This window comes from Rhinolophus sinicus, linkage group LG11 (assembly GCF_036562045.2).
Source record: "Rhinolophus sinicus isolate RSC01 linkage group LG11, ASM3656204v1, whole genome shotgun sequence".
Taxonomy (NCBI): Eukaryota; Metazoa; Chordata; class Mammalia; order Chiroptera; family Rhinolophidae; genus Rhinolophus; species Rhinolophus sinicus.
Genome location: NC_133760.1, coordinates 12,836,532 through 12,860,758, shown reverse-complemented (window position 1 = coordinate 12,860,758; position 24,227 = coordinate 12,836,532). Strand labels below are relative to the sequence as shown.

The following is a 24,227-nucleotide window of genomic DNA, read 5'->3' as shown; positions in this document are numbered from 1 at the left end:
ACATCTTTGTTTTGCCTTCATTTGTAAAGGATAGTTTTGCTGGGTGTAGAATTCTCGGTTGACAGTTCTTTTTTTTCTTTCAGCACTTTGAAAATATTCCATTGTTTCATTGTATTGCTGTTACTCTCTGTGTGACAAATCCTTTTTCTATTAATGCTTTCAAGATTTTTATCTTAGTGTTTGACCTTCAGCTGTTTTCTGGGTGTGAATGTCTTTGTATTTAAGCTACTTGGAGTTTGGTGAGCTTCTTAGATGTATAAATGAATGTTTTTCATCAAATTTGGGGGTTTTCAGCCATTATTTCTTCAAATCTTTCTTCTGTCCCTTTCTCTCTTCTTCTCCTGAAACTCTTGGTGCACATATGTTGGTATAGTTGACATTGTCCCAAAGATTCCGCTGTGGCAGAACTTCCTTGCTCACTGAGCAGGGCAGAGGGTTGGGAGGAGCCCCAGGCCAAAATGCCACAGATTCCCAATGTTCTTACTTGAAATTCAGCAGTTTTTAAGCATAAATGATTCTTGGATCGTTGTATACCCTTGGTCAATTTCCAGAGTGATGAAATGGTTGTTTTTGTCAATTTTGTGTTTTGCACGGAGAGGATTTGCCAGTCTCCTCATTCGGCCACAGTCAAGAGTCCCACCCCTTAACATTGCTAAATTGACCTTCCAGAAGAATTTATTGACTTACACTCCAAGGGCATTAATTTTTCTCATTAAATGGTTCTTACTTGAAGTGGAATTAGAATTTTATTAAAAAGTTTTAAAAGTTGCTTTGCCTCAGTGAGGTAAGCAGTTGGGTTCCCAAGAGTTGGCTCCTGGTTAATAGCATGAGGTTCATTGTAGCATTAATTCCACAATAATTCAGCATTTGGGATATTGAGCTGTGGTTTTAGATTAGTTCAGCTGAAATATGTCTGATGTGTACTAGATGCCTTAAAATTTTTTTTGAGTGAAGAGGCTACATAAGAAGGTACATTTTAAGTTTTACAAAAAACCCCACAGGTTATACACAGCAATGTATTAACAGAATCCCAGTTACATAAAAACATAATTCTCTCACCCACCCACCTCCCAAAAAAGGTCCTATTTCTCTGATTGTATACACATGTATATTTGTAATGCATGGGAAAAGGTTAAGAAGACAGTAGAGCAAACTGTGAGCCTTGGTTGCCTCTAAAAAGGCAGGCGGGACCCCAACCTCCAGATGTATAGGTTGTGCCCAGCAGATGGAATCTCACCGTGGGGATCGTCCACCCCCAGGGGATGACTTTTTAAGATTCCCATAGAGATACCAAATGTGCTAGAAGGGCATTCCTAGAGTGGGATTGGGGGCTGTGCAGGCAGCTTTACCTTTAGAATTTTTCACAGCAGTAATGTGTTTGTGTCTCTCTTGTGTGAATAAATTTTCTTATTTCCCAAGAGTAAATTTAAACAGATCAGTTTTGTGAAATGCGGGGTGATTTTGATTATTTCTTTCGTTTTTACTTCGCAGTGACATGAACTCAAGGGCTGGCTACCCCGCTCAGGTTTACAAGACTGCCAGCACAGAGACTCCTCGGCCCTCACAGCTGGCCCAGTCCAGTCCTTTCCAGCTCTCCGCCTCCGTCCCCAAATCCTTCTTCTCCAAGCAGCCTGTGCGCAATAAGCACCCAACAGGGTGGAAGAGGACGGACGAGCCCCCACCACGGCCGCTCCCCTTCACTGACCCAAAGAAGTAAGTGCTTGGACACCCAATGAGGCACTGCCAGAGCCAAGCGGGGCGTCTCGGGGCAAGGAAGAGGTTAACACCTTAGTCACTCATTCATCAGGATTCTGTGCCAGTGTACACACTGTGAACACATGTGAACACAACTATGAATAAGGGAACAAAGACACCACCCCCGCCCCAGGGAGCTGACATTTTAGGGAGACAGACAACAAATAGGATAACTAAGAAGAGCATGCAGTAGGTCAAATGGTGGCTAGCACTGTGTGGTATCTGGATGAAGAACATTCCAGACAGAAGGAATAGCAACTGCAAAGACCCTGAGGCAGGAGTGTGCTTGGTCTACGGGAGGAAGGCTGGTGTGGCTGCAACAGTGTGAGCACATGAAGTCAGAGAGGCTCTGAGAACTGATCGTGGAGTGTCTTATGGGCCACCCGCAAAGGCCTGGGCATCTGCTGTAAGCGAGGTGGCACCATGGGAGGGTGTGGAGCAGATGAGGGACATGATCTAAATCGGGTGTCCCCAGGGTCCCTGTGGCTGCATGTGGGGCAGGGCCTGTGAGGATCAGGGACCAGGGAGTCGCTGCTGTGATGGTCCGAGACGCGAGAACAGGGTGGAGGCCAAGGAGGGAGGCAGGGCGCTTTGGGATAGAGTCTCTGAAATGGGAGCAGATGGGCCGCGGTTTGAGAGAGGGAGGTGGAAGATGACAGCAGGTCTTATAGCCGGAAGGGTAGATTTGCCTTGAGCTGAGATGGGACTGAGCGAGGAGCAGGCTTATGGGAGAGCTCCGGGCCTCAGGCCCGGTGGGTTATGTTTCTGATATGCAGAAAACTGAGGAGCCAGTCAGGTAAGGAGTCGGGGGCTCCGAGGAAAGGTCAGGCTGGAGAGAGAAATTTGGGTGTCGTCAGCATAAAAGCACAAAGCTGGAGTTGCTCACTGTGGCCGTGAGTGTGGGTAGAGAGAGGGGAGGTGTAGGACTGGGCCTGAGGCCCTGCCAGGTTCAAAGTATGTGAGGGGAGCTTGGGCACATGTGGGGTCCTGGGAGCCCAAGGGTGACGGACTGGGAGCCACCAAAGACTAGAGTGTTGGGTTGAGCCTCAGGGAGGTGACTCGAGGGTGCAGGAGAGGATAGGGCAGAATTGGAGGCAGCTGTATATGTAGCTTGTTGGAGGCGTTTTGCTGTAAAGCAAGAGAGGAGTATGCAGTTAAAGGGTTTTTGTGTTTTTGAGGTAAACAAATATGATATCTAACATTTATGGATTACTCATTGTATGCCCATCTCGGGTCTTAGCTTTTGTACGTGAATTAATTCACTGAATCCTCACAAGAGCTCCGTGAGGTGAACCCACTTTACAGATGAGGCAACTGAGGCTCAGAGAAACAGCTGCTAAGGGATGGAACTTGGATTGGAGCTTGGGAGTCCTGGCCCAACGCTCTTCTGTTGGGTGTGAACAGATCTGCCCTCCTCCATCCTGTTTGTAAAATTGTCTTTCCTGACCTGGATGGAGCCATTCAAATGTGTGGATGACCCAGAGCTCATGAGGACAGAGTTATCAAGTGACAGAAGCAGTGTTCCTGGAGATGGTGGCAGGCAGGTGAGCCTGCTGAGCTCACACTGAGAATCCAGTTCACGCACCTCACCGCTGGCCTGGGTGCTCTGAAAACCAGGTTCTCATCCTCCGTTCCCTTGATTAAAACCGCCGGCGGCTTCTTGCTCCCAGGATTAATGATGAAGGCTCATGTTTACTGAGCAGATATTTCGTACCAGGCATCAGTGTACCATATGCTTTGCCCAAACTCCTGCCCAGACCCTGCACAGTCTGCCCCCTCGCCCTTCTGCCCTCATCTCTTCCCACCCACTCTCCCCATCACTCACTCCCCTCCAGCCACACTTGCCACTCCTCAAACTTGCCAAGTACAAGCCAACCCCAGTACTTCTGCAGAGGCTCTCCACTGCCTGAGGTGCCCTTCCCCCCAGATCTTCTGGCTGGCTCCAGAGGGGCTCAGTTGACTGCCACCTCCTCAAATGGGCCTTCTCAGCCTTCCATAGCCCCTGCCATCATCATTCTGTCACATTTTTCTGTTTTACTGCCTGTTTTCCCCCACAGGAAAGCACGTGCCCTGCCTTGGATGCGTGTCCTCCTTGAGCTTCTCACATGAAGAGATGCTCTGTTAGTTATCTTGCTGGGCATGAGTCCTGGCTCTGCCACTTCTTAGCTGGGTGATCTGAGCTAGGTACTTCTAATTGTGCCTCAGTTTCCTCATCTGGAAATGGGGGTAAGAATAGGATCCTTCTCGTGGGGTAGCCAGCAAGATTAGTGGGGCTAAGTCTGCATAGCCCGAGTGGGCAGCGTGGCTGAAAGGCGGGGCTCCCTGTGGTGGCCGTGACTATTATCATTCCTCTGAAAGAAGCACAGTCTCAGTCATGTTGCTTTTAATGTGTTAGAGGTCTCTGACCAGAATCAATGGAAAACGAGGCAAAGAACTGTAATAGATTTGGTAATTACTCCTGGGGGAATGAGTTCATAATATTTGATGACCGTGTGGGACAAAAAATTACAAAACCAACAATCATAATATTTGCAGTGATTAACCTTAACCAACCGAATGAATTTGGTAATTGACTTAACCAATCTGTACCTCAGTTTTCCTCATCTGGAGATTAGGATGCTAAGTAGCTACACCTCATGGTTCTGTCGTGAGGATTAAACAAGTTAATGCAGGTCGAGGGCCTTCAGCAATACTTGGCAGAGCAGGTATCAATCAATGTAGGTCCCTCGCACTCAGCCCTTCTGTTGCAGGCCCCAGCCCTGCCTAGGACAGGGCCAGACAGCCCTGTTTTGACCACTTTGTCCCAGGATCCTTAGTTCATTGGCCTGCCCTCTCCCAACCTTTAGAGGAGCAGAACAGCATGGGGGTCGCAGCAGGAATCCCTCATTGGCTGCTGACCTCCTCCTTAACCCCTCAGTTTCCCTCTCTTTAAACTGGGATCGCAGTTGTCCCCACCTCAGGGTATTTGTGAAGACTTACTGAATTAATCCATGTGAGGCCCCCCAGCACTGAGTTCAAGCTGCACAGGGCTTAGCAGGTAAGGGGATCATTAGGCCAGTGGCATTCCGAGCTGACAGAGGAGGCCAGGCTGGAGTCCCACAGAGTAAGAGACGCAGGCAGCCGCCCTCAGCCCTGCCTCCCAGCCATCATGGGCACCTCCGCCCCAGCAGTCTGGTCTTGACCCAACTAAAGGGTTGGCACTGACCTTACAAGCTAGTGGCCGCTTGGCCATCCTGAGACTCCTCACAAGGCTGACACAGCCAAGAACAGGCATCTGCTCTTCCAGGAAACAGCCACGCTGACAGTACTTATCTCTGACTGTTCGGAGGGTCAGCCCCGCCACATAGGGTTGTTATGAGATTCATGTGTTTAGGCCCCTGGCTGCTGTCCCCTGTCCCTCAGGCCCTGGGAAACAGCCTATGTTGTTGCCTGACCTGTGGAGTGGTGATTAGGAGGGCAAGCCCTGGGTCATGCCCCAGGGCCCAGGCCCCGAGCGTCCTCATCCATAAGAGGGGCAGCCCTGCCTCACTAAGGTGATGAGATGAAATAACGTGTGTGAAGGGCCGCCCAGGCCCTGGGAGAGAGTGAGTGCTCAGGAGGTGAGCACCTCAGACCACCTCAGTTCACATCTAGCTGCACTGTCACCGTGTCGCTCACCTGTAGAGTGAGGTGATGGTAGTATGTTCCTGAGAGGCGTGAATGCAGCCCCACAAGACACACCTGCCCCGGAGGGACCACATCACCAGGAGCCACTGGTACCACAATCTGTGCACACTGAGCACTGCTTTCTTCATGCGTGAATCTTAGGGTGGCTCAACATCAGGCCGACGTGGGTTCTGGGCGTCCTCAGTGCACTGTGCCTCAGTTTCCCCAGCCTTAAAAGTCAAAGACAGGAGTGCCTGTATGCCAGAGGTGGCTTGAGGCTTCAGTGAGTCATAGGGAAGTGTCCCGCGATTATTGGCTGGGCCGACAGACCTGGCCATCTGGTGGTTGGCATCTGGCATTTGGGAACCCTTCTTTCTCAGATTCAGGGCCCCTGGGTCCAACAGTGCAGCCACAGAAGGAGCAGGGGAATGCCTTTCCCCGACACCCCCACCCCGTAGCAGGATTGCCCCCCATTCCCCCGGGCCTCTCCCAGCTATTCTTCTAGGAAACTTCCCCTGCGCTTGAGGTACAGACCCATAAATGTCCTCGCCAGCCAGCTCATTGGCAGAACCCCCAGCTCAGGCAGGCTGACAGTGGTGCTAATTAGCTTAATTAACCTGGCCCTGAGGGAGCCGCCCCATTTGGAGGCCAGAACGCCAAGTGAGCTGGGATCAGGCCCAGCCAAGTTGGAGCCTTTGGTCGCTTTCCACTTCTGGCCCTTCTAACACAGGAAAAAGAAGTCCCTGTTGTCTGGGTCCTAACTGTACAGCCTTCTTTGTAATTTTTCCGTCTTTTTCTTTTCTAATATACGAGTGGTTTAATTCCACAACATGACACAATCCAAGTTCAGACAATGTGGGCAAATTAGAGATTCTGCCCAGTGCTGCCGGTCAGAACCTTGAGAAGAAGGTACATCCTTCTGGATGTTTTCTTCATTTCTGTTTTGAAACATAAAACAAGCACAGCGTTTAAAAAAAAAAATACTAGTACAAAAGGTTTGCAGTAAAAACAGCCTCTCCCTTCCCTGGCCCCAAGCCATCCAGTTCCCCTCCCCAGAGGCAACCATTGTTTCCTTTTTTCTGCATCCTTCCAGAAATGTGACTAACTTGACCAAGCACATGGGATTGTGTGCGCTTCCCTTGCTCCCCCTTTTCTTTATCACTGCGGTCACCTCCTGTCTCTGCACTTATGCCTTTAGCACTTGCTCTTTTCTCTTCAGATAGTTTAGTGGCAGTTCCATATTAGCAAATAGAAGGTGATCTCATTCTTTTCAAAGGTCAGAGAGCAGTCCATTTTTCCTCAGAGGTCATTAGGTTTTGACAGTTATAGAGACCAGAGATCTTGAGAAAAAGGAAAAAGATTCAAGCTGTACCAGCCCAGTTTGGTGTGGGTTTTTTTAACCTGGAATTAATTCCATTCTACATTATTGCCTAGAATTTGCAATGTAGAGAATACGTAAGGAAATTCTTCCAGAAGAAAGAGAGGTAAGAGCAAAAACGATCAATTTGACTCTCCAAATTGAATTTTGATTGTACTTTTTCCCTTCAGATGTGTCATGGCAGGCCACCACTAATAGTATCAGGCCATGAAACCTGCAGCAGATGAGACGGGCAGAGTTGAGGGTTGGGGACAAAGTTCTAGCATGATTATTTCCGGCAAGCCACCTCCCACTGTAGAATCAGGAATGGGCCGTTAGTCCTTGTGGTCCTGGGAGCTGGGAAGGGAATTTTAGTAAATGAACACAGAGAGTGGGGAAGGAATACTCATGTTCTTTTGGCTTCCTTTACAAAGTATCTCTACACTTTTTTCTGTTTTATAAAAGTCATTTAAGGGTGGCCGGTTAGCTCAGTTGGTTAGAGTGTGGTGCTGATAACACCACGGTAGCCGGTTCAATCCCCGCATGGGCCAGTGTGAGTTGCGCCCTCCTTAAGTAAATAAATAAATAAATAAATAAATAAATAAATAAATAAATAAATAAAAAGACCGTGCTTTTAAACAAATAATAATAATAGTCATTTAAGCTTGTTGTAAAAGGAAGGAAGAGAAGGGAGGGAGGGAGGGAGGAAGGAAGAAAATAAGTAGGGAGATTGGTTGGGTGGAAGGTTGGTTCCGTATGGTACACACTGAACTGCCTGTAGTGTGGCAGGCCTTGTTCCTAACACTGGGGACAATGCAGAGGCTGCAGGTGAGGTGGGACGAGGGGGTCCGCAAATGCACAGTGCACGCGACAGCTCCTCATGAGTTAATGCAGTAAAGAAGTAGCACAGGATTGCGGGATCGAGCGCACTGAGGCTGGGAAGGAGCAGCAGAAGGTTAAATGCTCAGGGAGGCCTCTCGGAGGCGGTAACATTTGAGCTAAGCTGGATGGACGAGAAACTGCCATTCATGAGGAATGCTAGGAGGGCGCCCTAAGCAGACGGAACACTCAGTGCAAAGGCCCTGAGACAGGAACACGCCTGGTATGTTTAAGGAACATTGGGAGGCCTGTATGGAAGGAGATGAAGGTGAGGGGCGAGGGGGGCAGATTGTTTGGGACCTTGAGGGCTGTGGCGAGGAATGTTTTTTAGAAAGTGAACCCCACCCCCCAATCCAGTTTTAGAGCTGAGAGTTTGGTGAACTTCAATATAGGGAGCTAAGCTGTGTGTGAGTTTTGTTTTCTAAAAATGACTTCACACTATATACACTGTTCTTTATTCCCGTGACCTGTCTGGGAGAACCTCTTCCCATGTCGGGTGGATCAACTCCACTTCTCTTTAGCAGCTACATGGTATTAGTGGGGGCCTCGCCCTTCCCCTGCTGGCTGCTCCTGTGTTTGCTCCACAGACAGGACTGCACAAAGCGTCCCCATACGCTTGGCGCGCTTGGGCTGACGGAGGCTGTTCTGAAGGGCACACTCCCAGAAGTAGGACTCCTAGGGTGGAAAGAGAGAGCGCGTGTTAAAGTTTTCAGCAGCTCTTTTTACACCCCTCTCAGAGGAGAGAGCCTTGTGGGCAATGCCCCGGTCTCGGTCTCGTGGTAGACGAACTGAAGGCTCAGCCTGCTCCCTCTCCGGGGTTGATGGGCACAGCATGTGGCATGCCTTGCACTGAGTCACATGCTCCCCCATGCAGGACATTCTGGGAAATGGGGAAATCTGAAGGGAAGGAGGATGGGCAAGTCCCCTTCCAGTTCCCGTGGAGAAACATTTTACGCTTTGGGGTATGTCTCTTTTTCTGTTTTGCTCTTGGATCTAAAGCTTTCATTTGCCCAGAGAACACTTTAATGGAGCCAGAATTACCCTAGACCTGGAATTCTAATTTGGGGAGGAATATGACCTAACAAAAAAAAAAAGAAAAAAATTTGCCACCCTCTCTTCCTTTCGTTGTTAAAATCCCAGAGCTGGCAGCTGAGAAAATGAGAAAGAAAATATAGATTTCAAAATCCTCAGGAGCCCAAGACATTTTATTTCTTCAAAGGTTCAAAGACTTTTTTTCACTTTCTTAAGTTACAAAATGATGAAGTCTAGATGTCAGTTTTTTAAAAACTAGTTTTTACTATTATTGTTATTATAACACATGATTATGGTAAAATAAATTCAGGCAGTTCACAAGGGTATAAGATGAAAAGTAAAAGTCCATTTTTCTACCTTCTAAGGACCCCACTTCCCAGAGGTAATCACTGTTCATCATTTTTTCCAGAATTTTTTTTCTGCATATAAAAGTGTATATTTTTTACCAAATGTGATTATGTTTCACACACCATACGTCTTTGTACATGTCATTTCTATGATATAAACATGGCACCTGAGCACAGAGTCACGCCTGTAGGCTCTGCAGCCTCGTGGCCTGGGCAGGAATCCTGATTCTTCCACTCACAGGCTGGGCCTCAGTTTCCCATCTGTACAATGAGGGCAATAGTGACAGTGGCTCCTGGGGAGGGCTGCCGTGCAGAGTTAACAGCTCGTGGACTAGGATGTACTGGAGTCCTGGGATGGTAGACGGTGCCTGCTGCACGGTGAGGGCTGTGCTCCTGTTAGCTGTTACTTTTTCTCTCCTGGGTGTGACAACACCTCATGTCAGGGACCCAGTTTTCACCAGGGAAGTAAGACCTGAGCCCAAAGGCTAGACCAGAATCAGAAGGCAGGAGGAGGCCTCAGGGGAAGTCCTTGGAGTGGAGGACACAGAGTCCCAGGGGAGGGCCAGGGAGCAGTGGGATGGTGGCCTGTGGAGCCGGCAGTGGGAGCAAGGGAGCAACAGAGCGGTGTGCAGCTCAGGGTGCTGGTCAGCCTCAGGCAAACTGTTCCAAGGGCAGCCCTCACTTCCCAAGCATCTGCTCTGTGGCAGGTACTGGACAAGTGCTTTGCAGCAAACCCCACAGTGCTGTGAGGTCAGCATGTTTTCTTGACGAGCAAACCAAGGATCAGAGGTGGTGGGATGTGCCCTGGGCCCCACAGCAGGAGGAAGCAGAGCCAGGACTCAAACCCAGGCCTGTCCGCCTCCAGGCTCCTGCTTTTAACCCCAGGCTGTGCCTCAGTGTCTTTTAGACCACAGAATGTTCTGGAAGGCAATGCGGGGTCAGTTTTGGGACTGCTTCAGAAAAGGGTGGTGATCAGAGTGACCCGACTTCTGGAATTGGGAGCCAAGTAGAAACGTGTGGACGGTAGAGTCGGGGCTCCAGCCCCCTGCCCAGGGTGAGGTTCCTCGTCTCTGGACCCTCCCAGTCACCTCATGGTGCGTGAATTCTCTTACCCCAGGTGACAGATAAGGAAACCGAGGCTAGGGAGATCTGATGACAGCCCCTATAGCACCCAGGCCAGAGGTCTGCTGCCTGTGGCCCTGCACTTGTCCATAGGGACTGGTCCCACTGAGGGCTTCTCCCTCTGAGAGGCCCTATCCCTGTTCTGTGGCTGGAAGCCCTGGTCTGGGCCACCCTCATTTCTCACCTGACCAACTGCAGGAGCTTCCTCACTGTCTTCCTGCTCCCACTCTTGTCCCCACCTCCAAGAGGGTCACTTTTCTGTCCAACAACCAGAGTGATCCTTCTAAAACGCATACCAGGACCTAGCACTCGCCAGCTCAGAACCACAGAGTTTCCCCATGTGCCATCCAAGTCCCCACGGTAGCTCATGAGCTCCCGCAGTCTGCCGGGACCCTCCCAGACCTCTCCTCCCACCACCCTGCCCTCCCTCACTCCACTCTGCCCTGCCTGGTGGCCGGGGCAGGAATCCTGATTCTTCCACTCACAGGCTGTGCCTCCATTCCGCAGGCTCAGCAAGCCGTGTCCTCCCTCACATCCCAACGCTTGCTGTTCGCTTCTACCTTCCTCCCTCCAGCTCCTGCTCAGATGTCCCCCCTCAGAAAAGCCACCCTCCGTCCCCGTCATCCCCATCCCTTTTCCTGGCTTTATTTTTATCCTTGAGCACAACTCTCTCTACCTCACCTTCTGGGATCTCTGTGTTTATTGCTCATCGTCTGGCTCCCCAACTGAAGGTCAGTTCCATGTTCACTGCTGCACCCCCACCTGGAGCAGGCATGGCACAGGGTAGGTTCCCAGGAAGTATTTGTGGGGCTTGTTGAATGGAGAACAAAAGCGGCCCCTCTTCTGTCACACTCGTGCCAGGTGAGGTCCAGGAGGTTGCGGCACTCGCCCCGTGATGGCGAGTTGGGACAGCTTTGAGAAGCAGCCCCTCTGACCCTGAGCCTCTCGTTCTAGGCAGGTGGACACCAACACGAAAAATGTCTTTGGGCAGCCGCGCTTGAGGGCATCCCTCCGCGACCTCCGCTCCCCACGGAAGAACTACAAGTCCACCATCGAGGACGACCTGAAGAAGCTCATCATCATGGACAACCTGGCGCCAGACCAGGAGAGAGATGCGGGCGTGCGTAGTGGGCTGCGTGGGAGGGCGAGGGAGGGGGACGGGCCTCCCTGCGGTCACTCCAGCCACTTCCTGCAGGGGCCTCGGCCTTCAGTCCCTGCCAGCCCTGTTTGGCTGTATTGGCTTTGTGGCCAGCAGTCAGGACATCACATTGGTCAGGGACAGGAGCTCAGTGTAAAGCAGGCACACGGGATTACTCCACACTAGAGGGCCTCGTGTGACTGGAAAGGATGCTCTTATAGGTGCTCACATCCTTCTCATGGAGCCCAGGGTGGGAGCAGACCCCACCTCCTCAACTGCATGGACCAAGGGTGGAGGCGGGGCTCCCAGGGGCCAAAACAGCAGTCCTTGACCCCTCTCACCTTGTCCCCGCCTACCCCGATTGGCCATGCTCTCGAGTAGGTACTCTCTGTGGGGACTGAGGTGGCCCCAGTCTTTCCAGGGCTCTAACCTGTAGCCCACAGCACTGGAGGAAGACAGCAGTCTGTCCCCAGTGGTCCCCAGCAGTGACTGGCTCTCACTGGTCCAGCTTGGGTCACACTGCCTTCCCTAACCTTACGTGAGGCTGGAGGGTAGAGTTGGCCCTCCAGAACCAGGTGGGCTACAAGTGGGGGGGGGGAGGAATCCCCAGGGGAAAATCAGGATGATTTGACCAGAAAGGGGACAGAAATGGATGCTGGGTGGGTAGGAGCCACAGGTGTCCGGGATGGGAGGAGCCTCTGAGGACGGTGACCGCGGGCGAGACCACGATCGCGCCCACATCCCTCCCCTGTCTCGGCAGCAGTCACCACAGAAGAGTTTGCAACGGACGCTGTCCGACGAGAGTCTGTGCAGCGGGCGGCGGGAGCCCAGCTTTGCCAACCCCGCCAGCCTGGAGGCAGGCCTGCCCAGTGACGTGCTCTTCACCAGCACCTGCGCCTTCCCCTCCAGCACGCTGCCCGCCCGCCGCCAACACCAGCACCCCCACCCGCCCGGCAGCGGCCCCAGCACCATCCCTGCCACTGGCAACGGTTTCCCAGAGAAGAAATGTGAGCCTGAGCACCTGGGGGCTGGCAGGGGAGTTACCCCAGGATTGGGAAGCAGGGTACTGGGCGTGCCGAGTGTGGATCACCTGGCGGTCATTGGTGTCAGAATCAGCTGAGGAAGGGACCTTGGGTACACATGAAGTTCAAGGGGGCCTGATGGATGGGCACTGGGTATCACCCCCCCCACCCCCGGACAACAGATTGTTGGCCAATCCTCGGGCTCTCCTGGGGGTCACCTAGGCGTCTGGAGCACACAAGGGTTTAGGTCTTCTTTCACCAGAGATGGGAGGGCAGTCCCTCCAGGTACAGACTGGGGAACTCATCACTGGGGCCCTGAGGATTGGGGGTTTGCGATGCAGAAGGCGGGGCCAGGCTCCCTGGGCAGTACAACCTGACATGAGCAGATGTGAGGCTCTTTGTGGTCCTTTACCCTACCCGGTAGGAAGGATCTGTTACTTCATTGCAGAATGCTGGGTGCTGTCCGAACTCTCTGGGTGTGTTATGTTAGATACAGCACAGCTTTCTCAAATGCAGACAAATCTGGACTCCTGAGAGGTGTCTACCCCAAGGGTTTCGGCTGAGGAGCTGTGTCCTGTATTTTCTGGATGAAGCCTCTTGTACACATGGGGTGGGATGGTGGCGGCTCTGGGACTTTTTTAAAGGGTCTATCTCCCCGCTTAAAATTCTCCCATGTCTCCCCACTGCCCTGGTGTGTTGGGACCCCACCTCAGCTCCTCAACTTCATGGTTCTCTCCCTGAAATATTCCAGTGCACCAGACTCTCCCTCCTCAGGGCATTCCACGTGGCTGTTCCCTCTGCCGGCCATGCTCTTCCTCCAGCCCTGTTCTTGGTAACTCTGCCTCTCCTAAGGACTTTGCTCAGTTATTGTGCTTCCCTGGAGGTCTGCCCCAAGCCCCAGGCTGAGTCATCTCCCCCTCTCACAGAGCACCTGACCACCCTCCATTATCTTCATTCCACAGTGCTGTGGGCCAGGCTCTGCTCTAGGCGCTGGGCACACAGCGGTAAGCACATCAAAGGACAGCCCTGCCCCAGCGAGGCTGAGTTTCAGTGGGAATTCCTCCAGCTTCCCTAAGCTTCCCTCTGTGTCACCTCTCATCCTTGCTGCCCTGTCTGTGCCTAAGGCATGGCCTGGCACATGGTTGGCATTCAGCACAAACTAAGGAGAAGGCGAGAGTCCCATCTGCCCTCTGCATGGCCGGGGACCCCGGACCTCCCCACCTCGCCCAAGCCTGCTCAAAAGCCCTTTCCAAGCCACATTGGGGTTGAAGAGGTGCGGTCGATCTGGGCCCCGACTTCACTAATGAAGGACCCTCCATGCCAAGGAGCCTCTCACAGCAGCACCCGCCGCTTTCTCGCTGGGCAGTGGCAGCTGCTCTTGCAGCCCCAAGCAGCTCGGCAGTGAGATGCAGAGTGTGGTGGTCAACAGCTCGGCATCTTCCTGCCCTCAGCCATTCCCCCTGGGCGTTCACTTGTCCGACAAATGCGTTCTAGCACCACTCGGCCCAAGAGCTGGACCCAGGTCCCCCACTCACAGATGTAACCTCTCTCTGCCTGTTTCGTTGGCAGTAAAATGGGGGCAAAAATAGAGCCCACCTCACTGGGTTAATCTGAGAATCAAGTTAATATATGGAAAATGCTAGTGTAATGCCTAACATGTAGTAAATACAGAAAAAACAGCAGCTAGTAATTATTTTTGTTGTTAATATTCTGTCACCTGAGCAGGCATTTTAATCTGTCATGAGTCAGGTTTGCACCTGTGGACTGGAGAGCAGGGTTCAGAGTATTAACAGGGATCATCTCATCACCAAAGCCTAGAGCAGGGTCAGCGGGTGTGACTGTGGGCAAGTTACCTTCTCACTCTGAGCCTCGATGTCCCCTCCACAGCACGGGGTCCTAACAGCACCTCCCTCCTGGCTAATTGGAGGTGAGGCTGGGATGTGTCTGTAGCCCCAGCACAGTACCCGGCAAGAGGATGCGCTCAGGGGCACAGAGCAGGCCTGGTCCATCCAGGCCCAGCCCTTCCTGCCTAGTCTGAGTCACCTAACCTCTCCATGCCTCACTGTCCTCTTTTGGCCCCTTCTTTTTAGGGGCTGTGAGTCGTCAGTGAGCTGAGGCCCAGGGCCTAAGCCCAGCACAGGGGACTTACTCCTTGGCTGCAGCGAATACTGCTGTTTGCACAGTAGTTGTGCTGTCACTTCCAACACCCTGAGACTTCAGCGGCCGTTTTCTCTGCCCGAACCCACCAGGTCTCCCCAGAGACCCTGCCATGTCTAAACACTGCCCAGGCAATGACGACCCAAATTCCATCTGTAGCCTGGCACTCTCCTCCACTCCAGACTCCTGTGCCCCACCCACTGGCTCCTTGTGGGTATCTAATGGCATCTCACTGTCCAGGCGTCCAGAAACAAACTTTTGATCCCACTTCCAGTCTCCCCCATCTCTGCCAGCTCCAAAATCTTGACATCATTCTGGACCCTCCTGTCTCACACCCACATCCACTCTCAGGAAATACTGTTGGTTCCACTTACAAACTAGAGCCAAGATCTGCCCACTTGGTCCTGTCCACCCTTACCTCCCTCCTGGACCATCATAGCAGCCTCCTCACTGCCTCCCAGCTCCCCACGCCCCCTCCATAGTTTGTCTTCTGAGCAAAGCCAGGGGACCCTGTGAACAGTGCATCAGGTCACGTCCCTCCATGCTCAGAGCCCACATGACTTCTTCACAGGAAGAGACAAAGTCCTCATCGCAGCCCACAAGGCCCCGTGAAGTCCAGCCCTGTCACCTCTGACTTCACCTCCCACTCTCCCTCACCCTCTGTCCCAGCCACATGGGCTGCTTCAATGTTCCCTAACCTACAAGCACGTTCCTGCCTAGGGGATTTTGCACTGGCTGTTCCATCTGCCCAGAATGCTCTTCCTCCGGGTACCTCCTAGATCACTCCCTCTCCTCCTTCAGAGCTTTGTACAAATGCCATCCTCTCAGTAAGACCTCCCCCTAGCAGCCCATTTAAAATTGTACCCACATAACTATCTGACACTCCTACTCACCCTTACCCCCTGCCATTTATCATGTACTATAGCATTTATTTAATTGTATATCATGGTTTAACAATTACGTAATGTTGCGTAATTATAGATAAAGTATAACAATGTATTAATTTCTTTGTTTCTCCCAAGTTGTCATTCTCACCTATCTCCCCATCTCCACCCTCCCCACCCAGCCAACATCTCTGCTTCGGAGCTCTCGCTGGCTGAGGGGCGGGACCGGCCACTGCGGCGCCTTGATCCTGGGATGATGCCACTGCCCGACACGGCCGCTGGCCTCGAGTGGTCCAGCCTGGTCAACGCGGCCAAGGCCTACGAAGGTAGGCACCCTCCACCCAACACCACCAGCTCCTACTCCTAAAGGATTAATGGAGAGCCTTGGGACTTGCAAGGGGGTGCACGCTCAGCTTCCAGAATCGGGAAGGTTCACACCTTCCGTCACTTGCTCTCTATGTAGTCCTGAGCAAGTGTCTTCATCTTTCTGATCCCATTACCTTATCTACAAGTCACGGATGTGACTGTGCCCACAGCCCGGGGCTGCAGTAAGGATTATATGAAACACTGTAAAACACATCAGGCACAGAATGAGCCCTCAGCAGCTGATACTTTATGTTATTATTATAGGGCAAAATTGTAGCTATCCAGATTGTGTTTAGATTTGCTTTGGCTGCAAATGGCAGAACATCCAAATTAACAATGATTTAAACACACAAGGTTTTGCACAGGTAAAGATTCTTGGAGTGGGTGGCCTGGGGCTGGTATGGCACTTCCACAAACGAGTGAGGGTACAGGCCCCTCACCCTGGCAGTGAGGCTACTAGGGTTCTGACCATGACGTCCAGCTCTGACCAGCATCACAGAGAAGGGCACATCCTTCCCTTTGAGGAGATTTCCGAAAGCTTCACTCCTCCTACGCTTACTTCCGTTGGCCAGAGTGTCACATAGCCACACCTAGCTGCTGGGCAGGCTGGGAAATGAGGCCATGTGTGCCAGCTGAAATTTGGGATTTGTTATTACAAAGAAAGGGAAAACAGATCATGAGGGACAGTTAACAATCTCTGCCATTTCCTTCCCATGTGACCTTTGGCAAGCAACTTTACCTTTCCAAGCTTCCGTTTCCTCATCTGTAAAATGGGACTCATGGTGATCCCCAACAGACATGAACATATTCTTCCAGCTCATTTTCTCATCCTTTAGGCCACAGCTCTTTGCTGTCATCCTCCTGGAAGCCTTCCCTGGTATCCCCTAGTCTGGATCAGGCACCTCCTCTGGGCTACCACAGTCCTGACCCCTCTGTCTGTACCCCCCGTTCCTTGCCCTGGCCACTCTGGGCCGTCGCTGTCTAATGGTGTGTATCTCTCCCCACTGGGCCAGAAGGGCAGGGCCCAGGGTCGTCAGCCCTGGGTGCCCAGTAGAGGCCTGGCACAGAGCCATTAAATCAGACCCAGATAGTACACATCCTTCATTTTTCCACACTTGAGCCAGTGCACATGTGGCAGGTGGCCCTGGAGGACACTCCCTGCCTCGTTTACCTCCATTCGTTTGCTTCCATCCCACCCTGCAGCCTCCCCTGACCACGGGATGGAATCAGTCAGACCTCTGGGGGAGGGCGGGGAAGGCAGAGTGCTCAGAGCATATGAGGCCCGGCCTCTGGTCTACCCCAGCTTTACACTTGGGAAACCCTGGGGAATGGCTGCCAGGCAGTGGCCTAACGCTGCAAATGGTCATGACCCTCCGGAGACCTAACAAGCTTGGTGGGGAAGAGGGTTGCTCAGTGGTACTTCCTGAAAGAGAGAACTCTATAGCCGCAGTGACATTATCAGAGCATCTCTTCTGGTGTCCGGCGTGAGGGATGTATTAGGATTCTCATTTGGAGACGAGGAAACAGGCTCAGTCGCCGCAGAGTAACTTCACCAAATTGTACACTTTCAATGTGTGCAGTTCATTGCCTGTCGGTGAAACTTCAGTTAAATCTCAGGCTGTTTCTAAGAAGTAAAGGAGAGGAGTAATCGGGGGGATAAAAAAGCAAAGGGCGGCAGGGAAGGAAGCAGAGTATGTGGAAAATGGTTGAAAGTGGTGATAGGTCCATACAGACTCATGGCGCTGTTTTCTCCGCTTTGGGGCATGTGTGAAATTGTTGATCGAAAAAGATTTTCAAAGAGCATAGATGCTAAATCCAGGATAGAAAGGGTATTATTTGTTTCTCCCTTGAATTGTGTGTAACAGCTATAAAAGATATTATGTAGAGAACTGGGGAAATTTCAGGATGTCTGTTTATTAGACAGTCGTCCTGTATAAGTGTTGAATTTCTCAAGTATGACAGTGGTTGTGATACTGTAGGAGAGTGTCCTTATGTTTTGGAGAAGTGTAGTGAACTGCCATGATGTTGGCCATCTGAAATGGTGGGGGAAAATGTGCACACATGCAGAAGAGGGGGGAGGGGTGGCCGGTTAGCCCAGTTGGTTCTTAGAGTGTGATGCAGGTAGCACCAAAGTTGCCAGTTCGATCCCCACATGGGCCACTATGAGCTGCACCCTCCTTAAAAAAAAATTAGAATGGGGAGAGAAAGAGAGGAAATAAATGTGGCAAAATGTAAGCAGTTCATGATGTAAGGAGGGGTACTCGGGTTTTTCTGTGCTCTTTGAGCAGAGAAGTGTGCAGTTGATCAGGAACCACCTTTGCCAGGTGGCAGTATATGTCCAGCACGTGCTAACTCTGCTCCTAGCAAGGCATGCCCTCGGGGCACACCTTTGGGACACACACACAGGCCCACCTCCTGGGTTTTCACGCCCCACCCTCATATTCCTTTGTCTGGCCACATGTTCCAGGGCTCACTGAACCAGCCCCTTTCTGGTGCATTGGGGTTGTCGCCAATTCTTGGCTTTACAGAAAGATCCCTTGACAGTCCCGTTTAAAAATTCAGAGCAAGTGTCTGGGGGGACCCAGGAATGTTTGCTTTCACTGGCAGCCCCTGTGATTTCTTTTCTCTCTTCAACATACGTGATATTCTCTATGTCACGTTTCCTTCTGCTTTTGTAATTTCACAGACATTCTCAGAACTAGAGTGTAATGAACCCTCGTGTACTTGTCACCCAGCTTCAACCCCTCTACTTTAGGCCATTTTTTTCCTGCCACTTAGTTGTTGACAAAAGCAGGTCATCTATGCTGAGACTGGGCCAGGTTCTGAATTGGGTTGTTTACCTCCTCACACTGTTATTTAACTTGTTTCTCTCTCCCTTGAATTGTGTCTAAACTGGTCATTGGGTCTAGAGGTTTGCTCAGACTCACAATGGGATTTTGTTGTGTCCTTATTTGGTTGAGTTTTTTTGGCAAGAATTCATGCGCAATGCCTGCATGATCTAACAAGTGTGATTGGGGATGTGGAGGTTTGGGCGGGAGGTTTGCAGCGAGAGGCGTCGTGTGAGGAGCTAGGAGCCCTGCCGACCCCTCTCCCCTCTCTGTCCGCCAGTGCAAAGAGCTGTCTCGCTCTTCTCTCTCAACGACCCAGCTCTCAGCCCGGACATGCCACCTGCACACAGCCCTGTCCACAGCCACCTGAGCCTGGAGAGGGGGCCCCCGACCCCCAGGACCACCCCGACCATGAGGTGAGGTTCCCCTGGGAATACTCAGGGCCCGGCAACCTGAGTCCCTGCAGGCAGCAGGCCTGTGTCGTGAAAGAGACACCAGATGACAGGCAACTGTGCAGGTCACCCAGCACCCCCTCTGCAATAGCTGGGGAGCCCCCTGATCTCACAGGTTTGGAGTCATCTACGCACTGGGTCCAGCAGCGACCACGGCAGAGCCTGCCCTGTCCTCATGGATGGGTGGACACGGCACTGTAGTTAGCACGCTCGCAACTGTTTTACTTCCAACTTTGAAAACTGCTGAAGTAGAGCCCCCCATTGTCCCCTGTCTGCCCCTGGGTCTCCTCCTCCGTATATTCCTAAATGATGCTACTCTTCATCTGAAACTCACTTCTCACCTCTGGCCTAGCAGGTCCCTACTGGGCTGCTTGGGGACCTGGGGTGACTGAAACAGGAACCTTGCCCTCATGAGGCTTCCTGGGGGTGGGAGGAGGACAGGGAGACAGACACGTCGCATTTGTCGTCTCACATTTAGTGGAACATCTTAGACTGCACTGTCTTGGCAGAAAATAAAAAGAGGGAGAGAGAATGGAAATGGCATGTTTGCAAGTCCATGGGTGTGAATAGTGCGTTTCACACCGTGTGCATACCTGCCCGTGCTGGGCGATACATAAGCAGTTGTGCACTGGACTTTATGGGTGGTGTGAGCGATTTTTCAGGGTAATTTTGACTTTCTTGTTTGCATCACACACTGGCTTTAGGACTCAACCTCCCCCAAAAAGTGACCCCACTGTAATTACAAGAACTCGGCAGTTACACATGGTGCCACCCCTTAGAGGGTAGGAAATGGCAGGCCCTGTGGCTTCTGGGCGCGCTCCTGGATTCCCTTTGCCCCTGAACTGGTGACTCCCCCCCCCCACCTCCCGCTTCCCCCTGCAGCTGCAGGGCCCCCAAGGTCCAGGACCAGGGAGGGAGGAGGGGTGGGAAGGGTGGGAGATCCGAGTCCTCTTCCCTTCTTGGGCTGAGACCCCAGTCTCCCTTCGGCTGCTGCACCCCACAGGATGTGCCTCCCACTGTGCCCAGTGAAGCCTTCTGTAGGAAGGGCTGCCCGCTCTCCTCTGCAGGGGCAAGGCAGGCCCCACGCTGGGGAATCTGCACAAAGGAGCCACAGGCTGGGGTCCTGGGTGCAGTGTCCCTGCCTGAGCCTGGGTTTCCCCTCTGTCCAGTGGGTAATGACGTGGTGACCTCCCATGCTGTGTTGGGCCGGGAACTCTGGTAGATTGAGACCACACGCTGTGCAGGGTGGGCTCTCAGTGACAGGCGGGCTGTCATCATCCTTATCAGTCTCGTTATTAGTCCTGTCCACAAGGTCAGGCCCTCGTTCATCCATCCACTAACGTGCCTCAGGTTCCAGAACAGTGAACAGGCCTGCTGGGTGCTTCGTGGATGTCTGCAGGCTGGGTTCTTTGTCTCGTGCCACATGCACACGTGGGAGGAGTTTCTCCCTAAGCACACACGTGGTCCATCCTCCAGGGAGGGCCGCTTCAGGGCGGGCGCACACAGCCTTCCACAGGCCCGGCGCTCCCATGGCTCCCATCCCATCCGTGCAGTGCCCTCGCGGGTGGAGCGTGCCGGGAGGAGGGCTGGCTTCTGGCTTCCCCCAGAGCTTCTCCTCCAGGCCCCCTCGGGACTGCAGCAAGAACGGGACTCCCCAGAACCCCAGGGATGAGAGGGGCCTGACCCTGTCCCCTGTCTGTCCAGCGAAGAGCTACCCCTGGATCTGACCGGCAAGGTGTACCAGCTGGAAGTGATGCTAAAGCAGCTGCACACAGACCTGCAGAAGGTAAGGCTGCCAGGCAGCGCCTCCATATTACACTTCCCTCACACTCGGGGGACAGCAAGGCTGAGGCTCCTATCCCCCCGACCCCTCCTACTCTGGGGGAGGCCACCCAGTTTTGAGTACAGTCTCAAGTGAAGAGTAAACAGGTACACTACCGAAGGCTGGTGAGCACATAGAGAAACTGTCCCCTGATCCTGGAGGAAGAATAAATTGGCCTAACCTTTTTGGGGGGCAGTTGGACAATATTTGTCAAAAATGTCATTGTGTACCATGTTGACCCAGTAATTCCACTTGTGGGAATTTGTCCTACAGAATTTCAAGCAGGGACACAAAGATATCCATGAGCAAGGACATTCATTGCTGCACTGTTAGCAATAAAACATCGGAGCCAGTGCAGCTGTCCCTCCACAGGAGAATGGTGACATAAATGACAGGTCACCTGTACTGTGGGATATTCTACAGCCAATTAAAATAATCACAGAAATATATGTGTTTGCTGATATACAAAAGAAGTCCAATATCCTAAGTAACCAAACAAGCTGCAGAACTGTTTCCTAGAACATTATCATACTTTAAAAATAATGTTTAACATCCAGGGGTCACAGGACTGTGTCACAGGTGACAGTCTAAAGTATTTGTTGCATTTATCTCCAGGGTGTGGAACAGTGAGGAGACAAAGGGCGGAGGAGAATTATTTGTCGCTTTATGTACTGTGGGTAAAAGGCAAAAAGTGGTAGCATGTAATGTGTGAGTCTCGAACACAGGGGCCCGGGTTCACATCCCCCCCACCACTGAATGTGACCTTAGACGAGTCACCCCCTCTGGAGGTCACGTTACCCTGGAGGGGCGTCTCAGGGGAGCCCATGCAGGCAGCCCCACGTCCACATCCCAGCTCTCCACTTGCTCTGCGGGGTTAGCTTTCCCCAAGTCCTGGGGTGGCTGTGAGGGTGACATATATGACCTCAGGGAAACCTCTCAACCACCCCTTTTAGAATTGAGGCAACTGGGGCCCAGAGAGATGAAGTGACTTGCCTGGGGTTACTCGGCTGTCAAGAAGCAGAACTGGGCTTTGAGTGCTGGCAGCCCAGCTCTAAACCACGGCCGAGCCAGGGCTCCCAGGCCCGGGAGCGCGTGGCCAGGCCAGCACTGACGCCAGCCCCCACCCCGCAGGAGAAGCAGGACAAGGCAGTACTGCAGTCGGAGGTGGCCAGCCTGCGGCAGAACAACCAGCGGCTGCAGGAGGAGTCGCAGGCGGCCAGCGAGCAGCTGCGCAAGTTTGCTGAGATCTTCTGCAGGGAGAAGAAGGAACTCTGAGGTGGGGAGGCCATCGCCCCACCCCTCCACCTGACGGCTGGGGGCTCCTGCTCTCTTTTGTCCCTTAGTTTGGCTCCTGGTTGTAGGTGTGACCAAGATAATCCAGCCAGGGCCCCCACTGTGCTCCCATGGACACGGAAATTTGAGGGAGGCCTCCCCAGGGCTGTGAGCTGTGGTCTGCTCGTGGTCCTCGAGCCCCATTGGGTGGCATGGTCTCAGGCCTCCCTCTGAACTGCTCATCTCTGGTCCCTGGGGGCTGGGCCCTGCTCACCCTGGCCCCAGGGGCCCATCCTGCAGGCCCCATCTAGTCTCTCTTCCTAGGACCAAGCCATCAGAAGCTGTAGGAAGGGAAGAGGGAGGGCAGGAGTGAGTCTCCAAACCCCACAGCTCCAGGAGTTCACAAACCAGGCTTCACAACAGAGTTGGGGTTTGTGGGGCCCCGTGCATAACATATCACAGTGGGAAACCAGCCCACTCTCCCCCATGCCCCAGAGAGGTCAGGCCCATGTGGAAACAGGCCAGGACTCTCTCTCAGTCCTTGGTGCACGAGCTCCAGGCGGCATGGACATCCCTTCCCAACCCCCATCCTTCCAAAAAGCAGCCAGGAGCACTTTTTTAGAGCTTCACTTATTTTCTTGGGGGTCCTGGGATGGAGAAGGGAAACCCCAGCATCCAGAGTCACCTGCTCTGAGGGGGAAATTTTTGCACACCGTTTATACAGTCTTTTTCTATTAGCCCTCGGCCACCCGAGGCCACGGTGCCTGGGCCCCTCCTCCCTCCAGCTCCTGCCCTGCCAGGCCTGGTGGCCACACAGCCTCTTCCAGGCACCAGGAGGGGCTCCACGGAGCCCCCAGGTCAAGGCTGGAGAGAAACAGCCTTCATCTCTGCTTTTGTTTTCCCTTTGCAAGTCCCTGGGCCCATCATGCAGCCCCCACACCCGGGGGGGGGGGGCAGGCGGGTGACACCCCCACTGCTCCCCTGGAGCTTTTGCTGTGTGAACCCCCATGAGATGCTGGTTCTCTAAAGGCAATAAGGGGCAGTTTGCCAGGCAACCGAGCCCATGTGGTACTATGCTGTTCACCCAGGAAACAGTTTCTTTTTTTCCTTTAAAAACAAAAAAATATATATATATATATATATTTATTTTTTCATGTAGAGTTGCGCCAGAACAAGTCTGTATGGCCACAATCTGTGGATTCCCCCAACCTCAAGCTGAGGATCAGGCATGCCCCCTCCCCCCCCCAGGGCTGGTGCCCAGCGGGACTCAGAGGGACAAAGTCAGGGTGGGCAGGCTAGCGCCTTCCCTTTTTGGGAGGCACCAGGCAGGAGAGTTGGCGGGGCCTGGCTCAGAGCAGCAGCTCTGGGCTGGGAGCCAGCCCCAGGCAGCCCGGCCTTTTTCCAAAGACCCCTAACGCCTTCTCTTTGGGGCCAAAAACCTCAAGGAAGGGGGCACTGGGAGCTACCCAGGACACAGGCATTTGGGGAGCCAGAGAAAAGGACACTGACTGTGGTGTCTCCCTGCAGTCGACCTCTGGCCCCTGGCGGCACTGCAGTCCTGCAAGAAAGCCCTCAGATCTGCCATCTGCTTGCCCTCACCTGTGTGTGGTGTGCGATGGGACTGCAAGGTGGGCTTGCTGGGTCCTCAGCCCTGGCCAACTACTGTGATGTCTCTGCCCCCTTCCCAGATCCCCTTTCTGGAAGGGTTCTCCAGGTCACCCCAGCCCCCTTTCCTCAGACCCTAACCTGGAGCCCGCCCCTCCCCCACTATTTTAAGTTGTCACCTCATCTCTTCAGATCATTCTAATCATTTTGGGGACCTAATCGTGTACATTAAGTGTAAATTATGATTTTTGGTTTTGTTTTCTGTTATTTTTTAAGGATCTCTGCAAAACGAATCTATTTAATTTGAGGTTGGTGTTCTGATGGCTGGAGATAGCAGGGGGTTTTTTCGTATGTTGATTTGTTTCATTTGGATTTTTTTATTCTTTATTGTCTTTTTTTTTTTTTTTTCCTATCCCTGTCTTGAGATTTTCTGGCATGTTTCTGGAGGTTTCAAAGGAAATAAATGTTTCATAGAAGTGGTTTGTGTGTTCACTAGCTGGGCAGCTGCCTGGAGTCACTGACCAGAGGGTGTGGTCCAGGGTCA

The 24,227-nt window shown here is 52.6% G+C and overlaps 1 protein-coding gene across 10 annotated transcripts in view; it reads left to right on the top strand.

Annotated features, from left to right (window-relative positions):
- The window catches only part of SIPA1L3 (signal induced proliferation associated 1 like 3), a 218,053-nt gene extending 193,894 nt beyond the window's left edge, over positions 1–24,159 (top strand). For 7 of the 10 annotated variants that reach the window (XM_019751424.2, XM_019751421.2, XM_019751429.2 and 4 more), the window contains 7 exons: positions 1,492–1,713; positions 11,092–11,257; positions 12,036–12,282; positions 15,521–15,664; positions 18,813–18,948; positions 20,689–20,770; positions 21,938–24,159. In XM_019751424.2, coding sequence (XP_019606983.2) covers positions 1,492–1,713; positions 11,092–11,257; positions 12,036–12,282; positions 15,521–15,664; positions 18,813–18,948; positions 20,689–20,770; positions 21,938–22,081 — 1,141 coding nt within the window. In that variant the 3' untranslated portion in view covers positions 22,082–24,159. The remainder of the gene's footprint in view (positions 1–1,491; positions 1,714–11,091; positions 11,258–12,035; positions 12,283–15,520; positions 15,665–18,812; positions 18,949–20,688; positions 20,771–21,937) is intronic. The other 3 variants (XM_019751425.2, XM_019751427.2, XM_019751426.2) reach the window with 3 other exon arrangements.
- Positions 24,160–24,227: the final 68 nt, after the last annotated feature.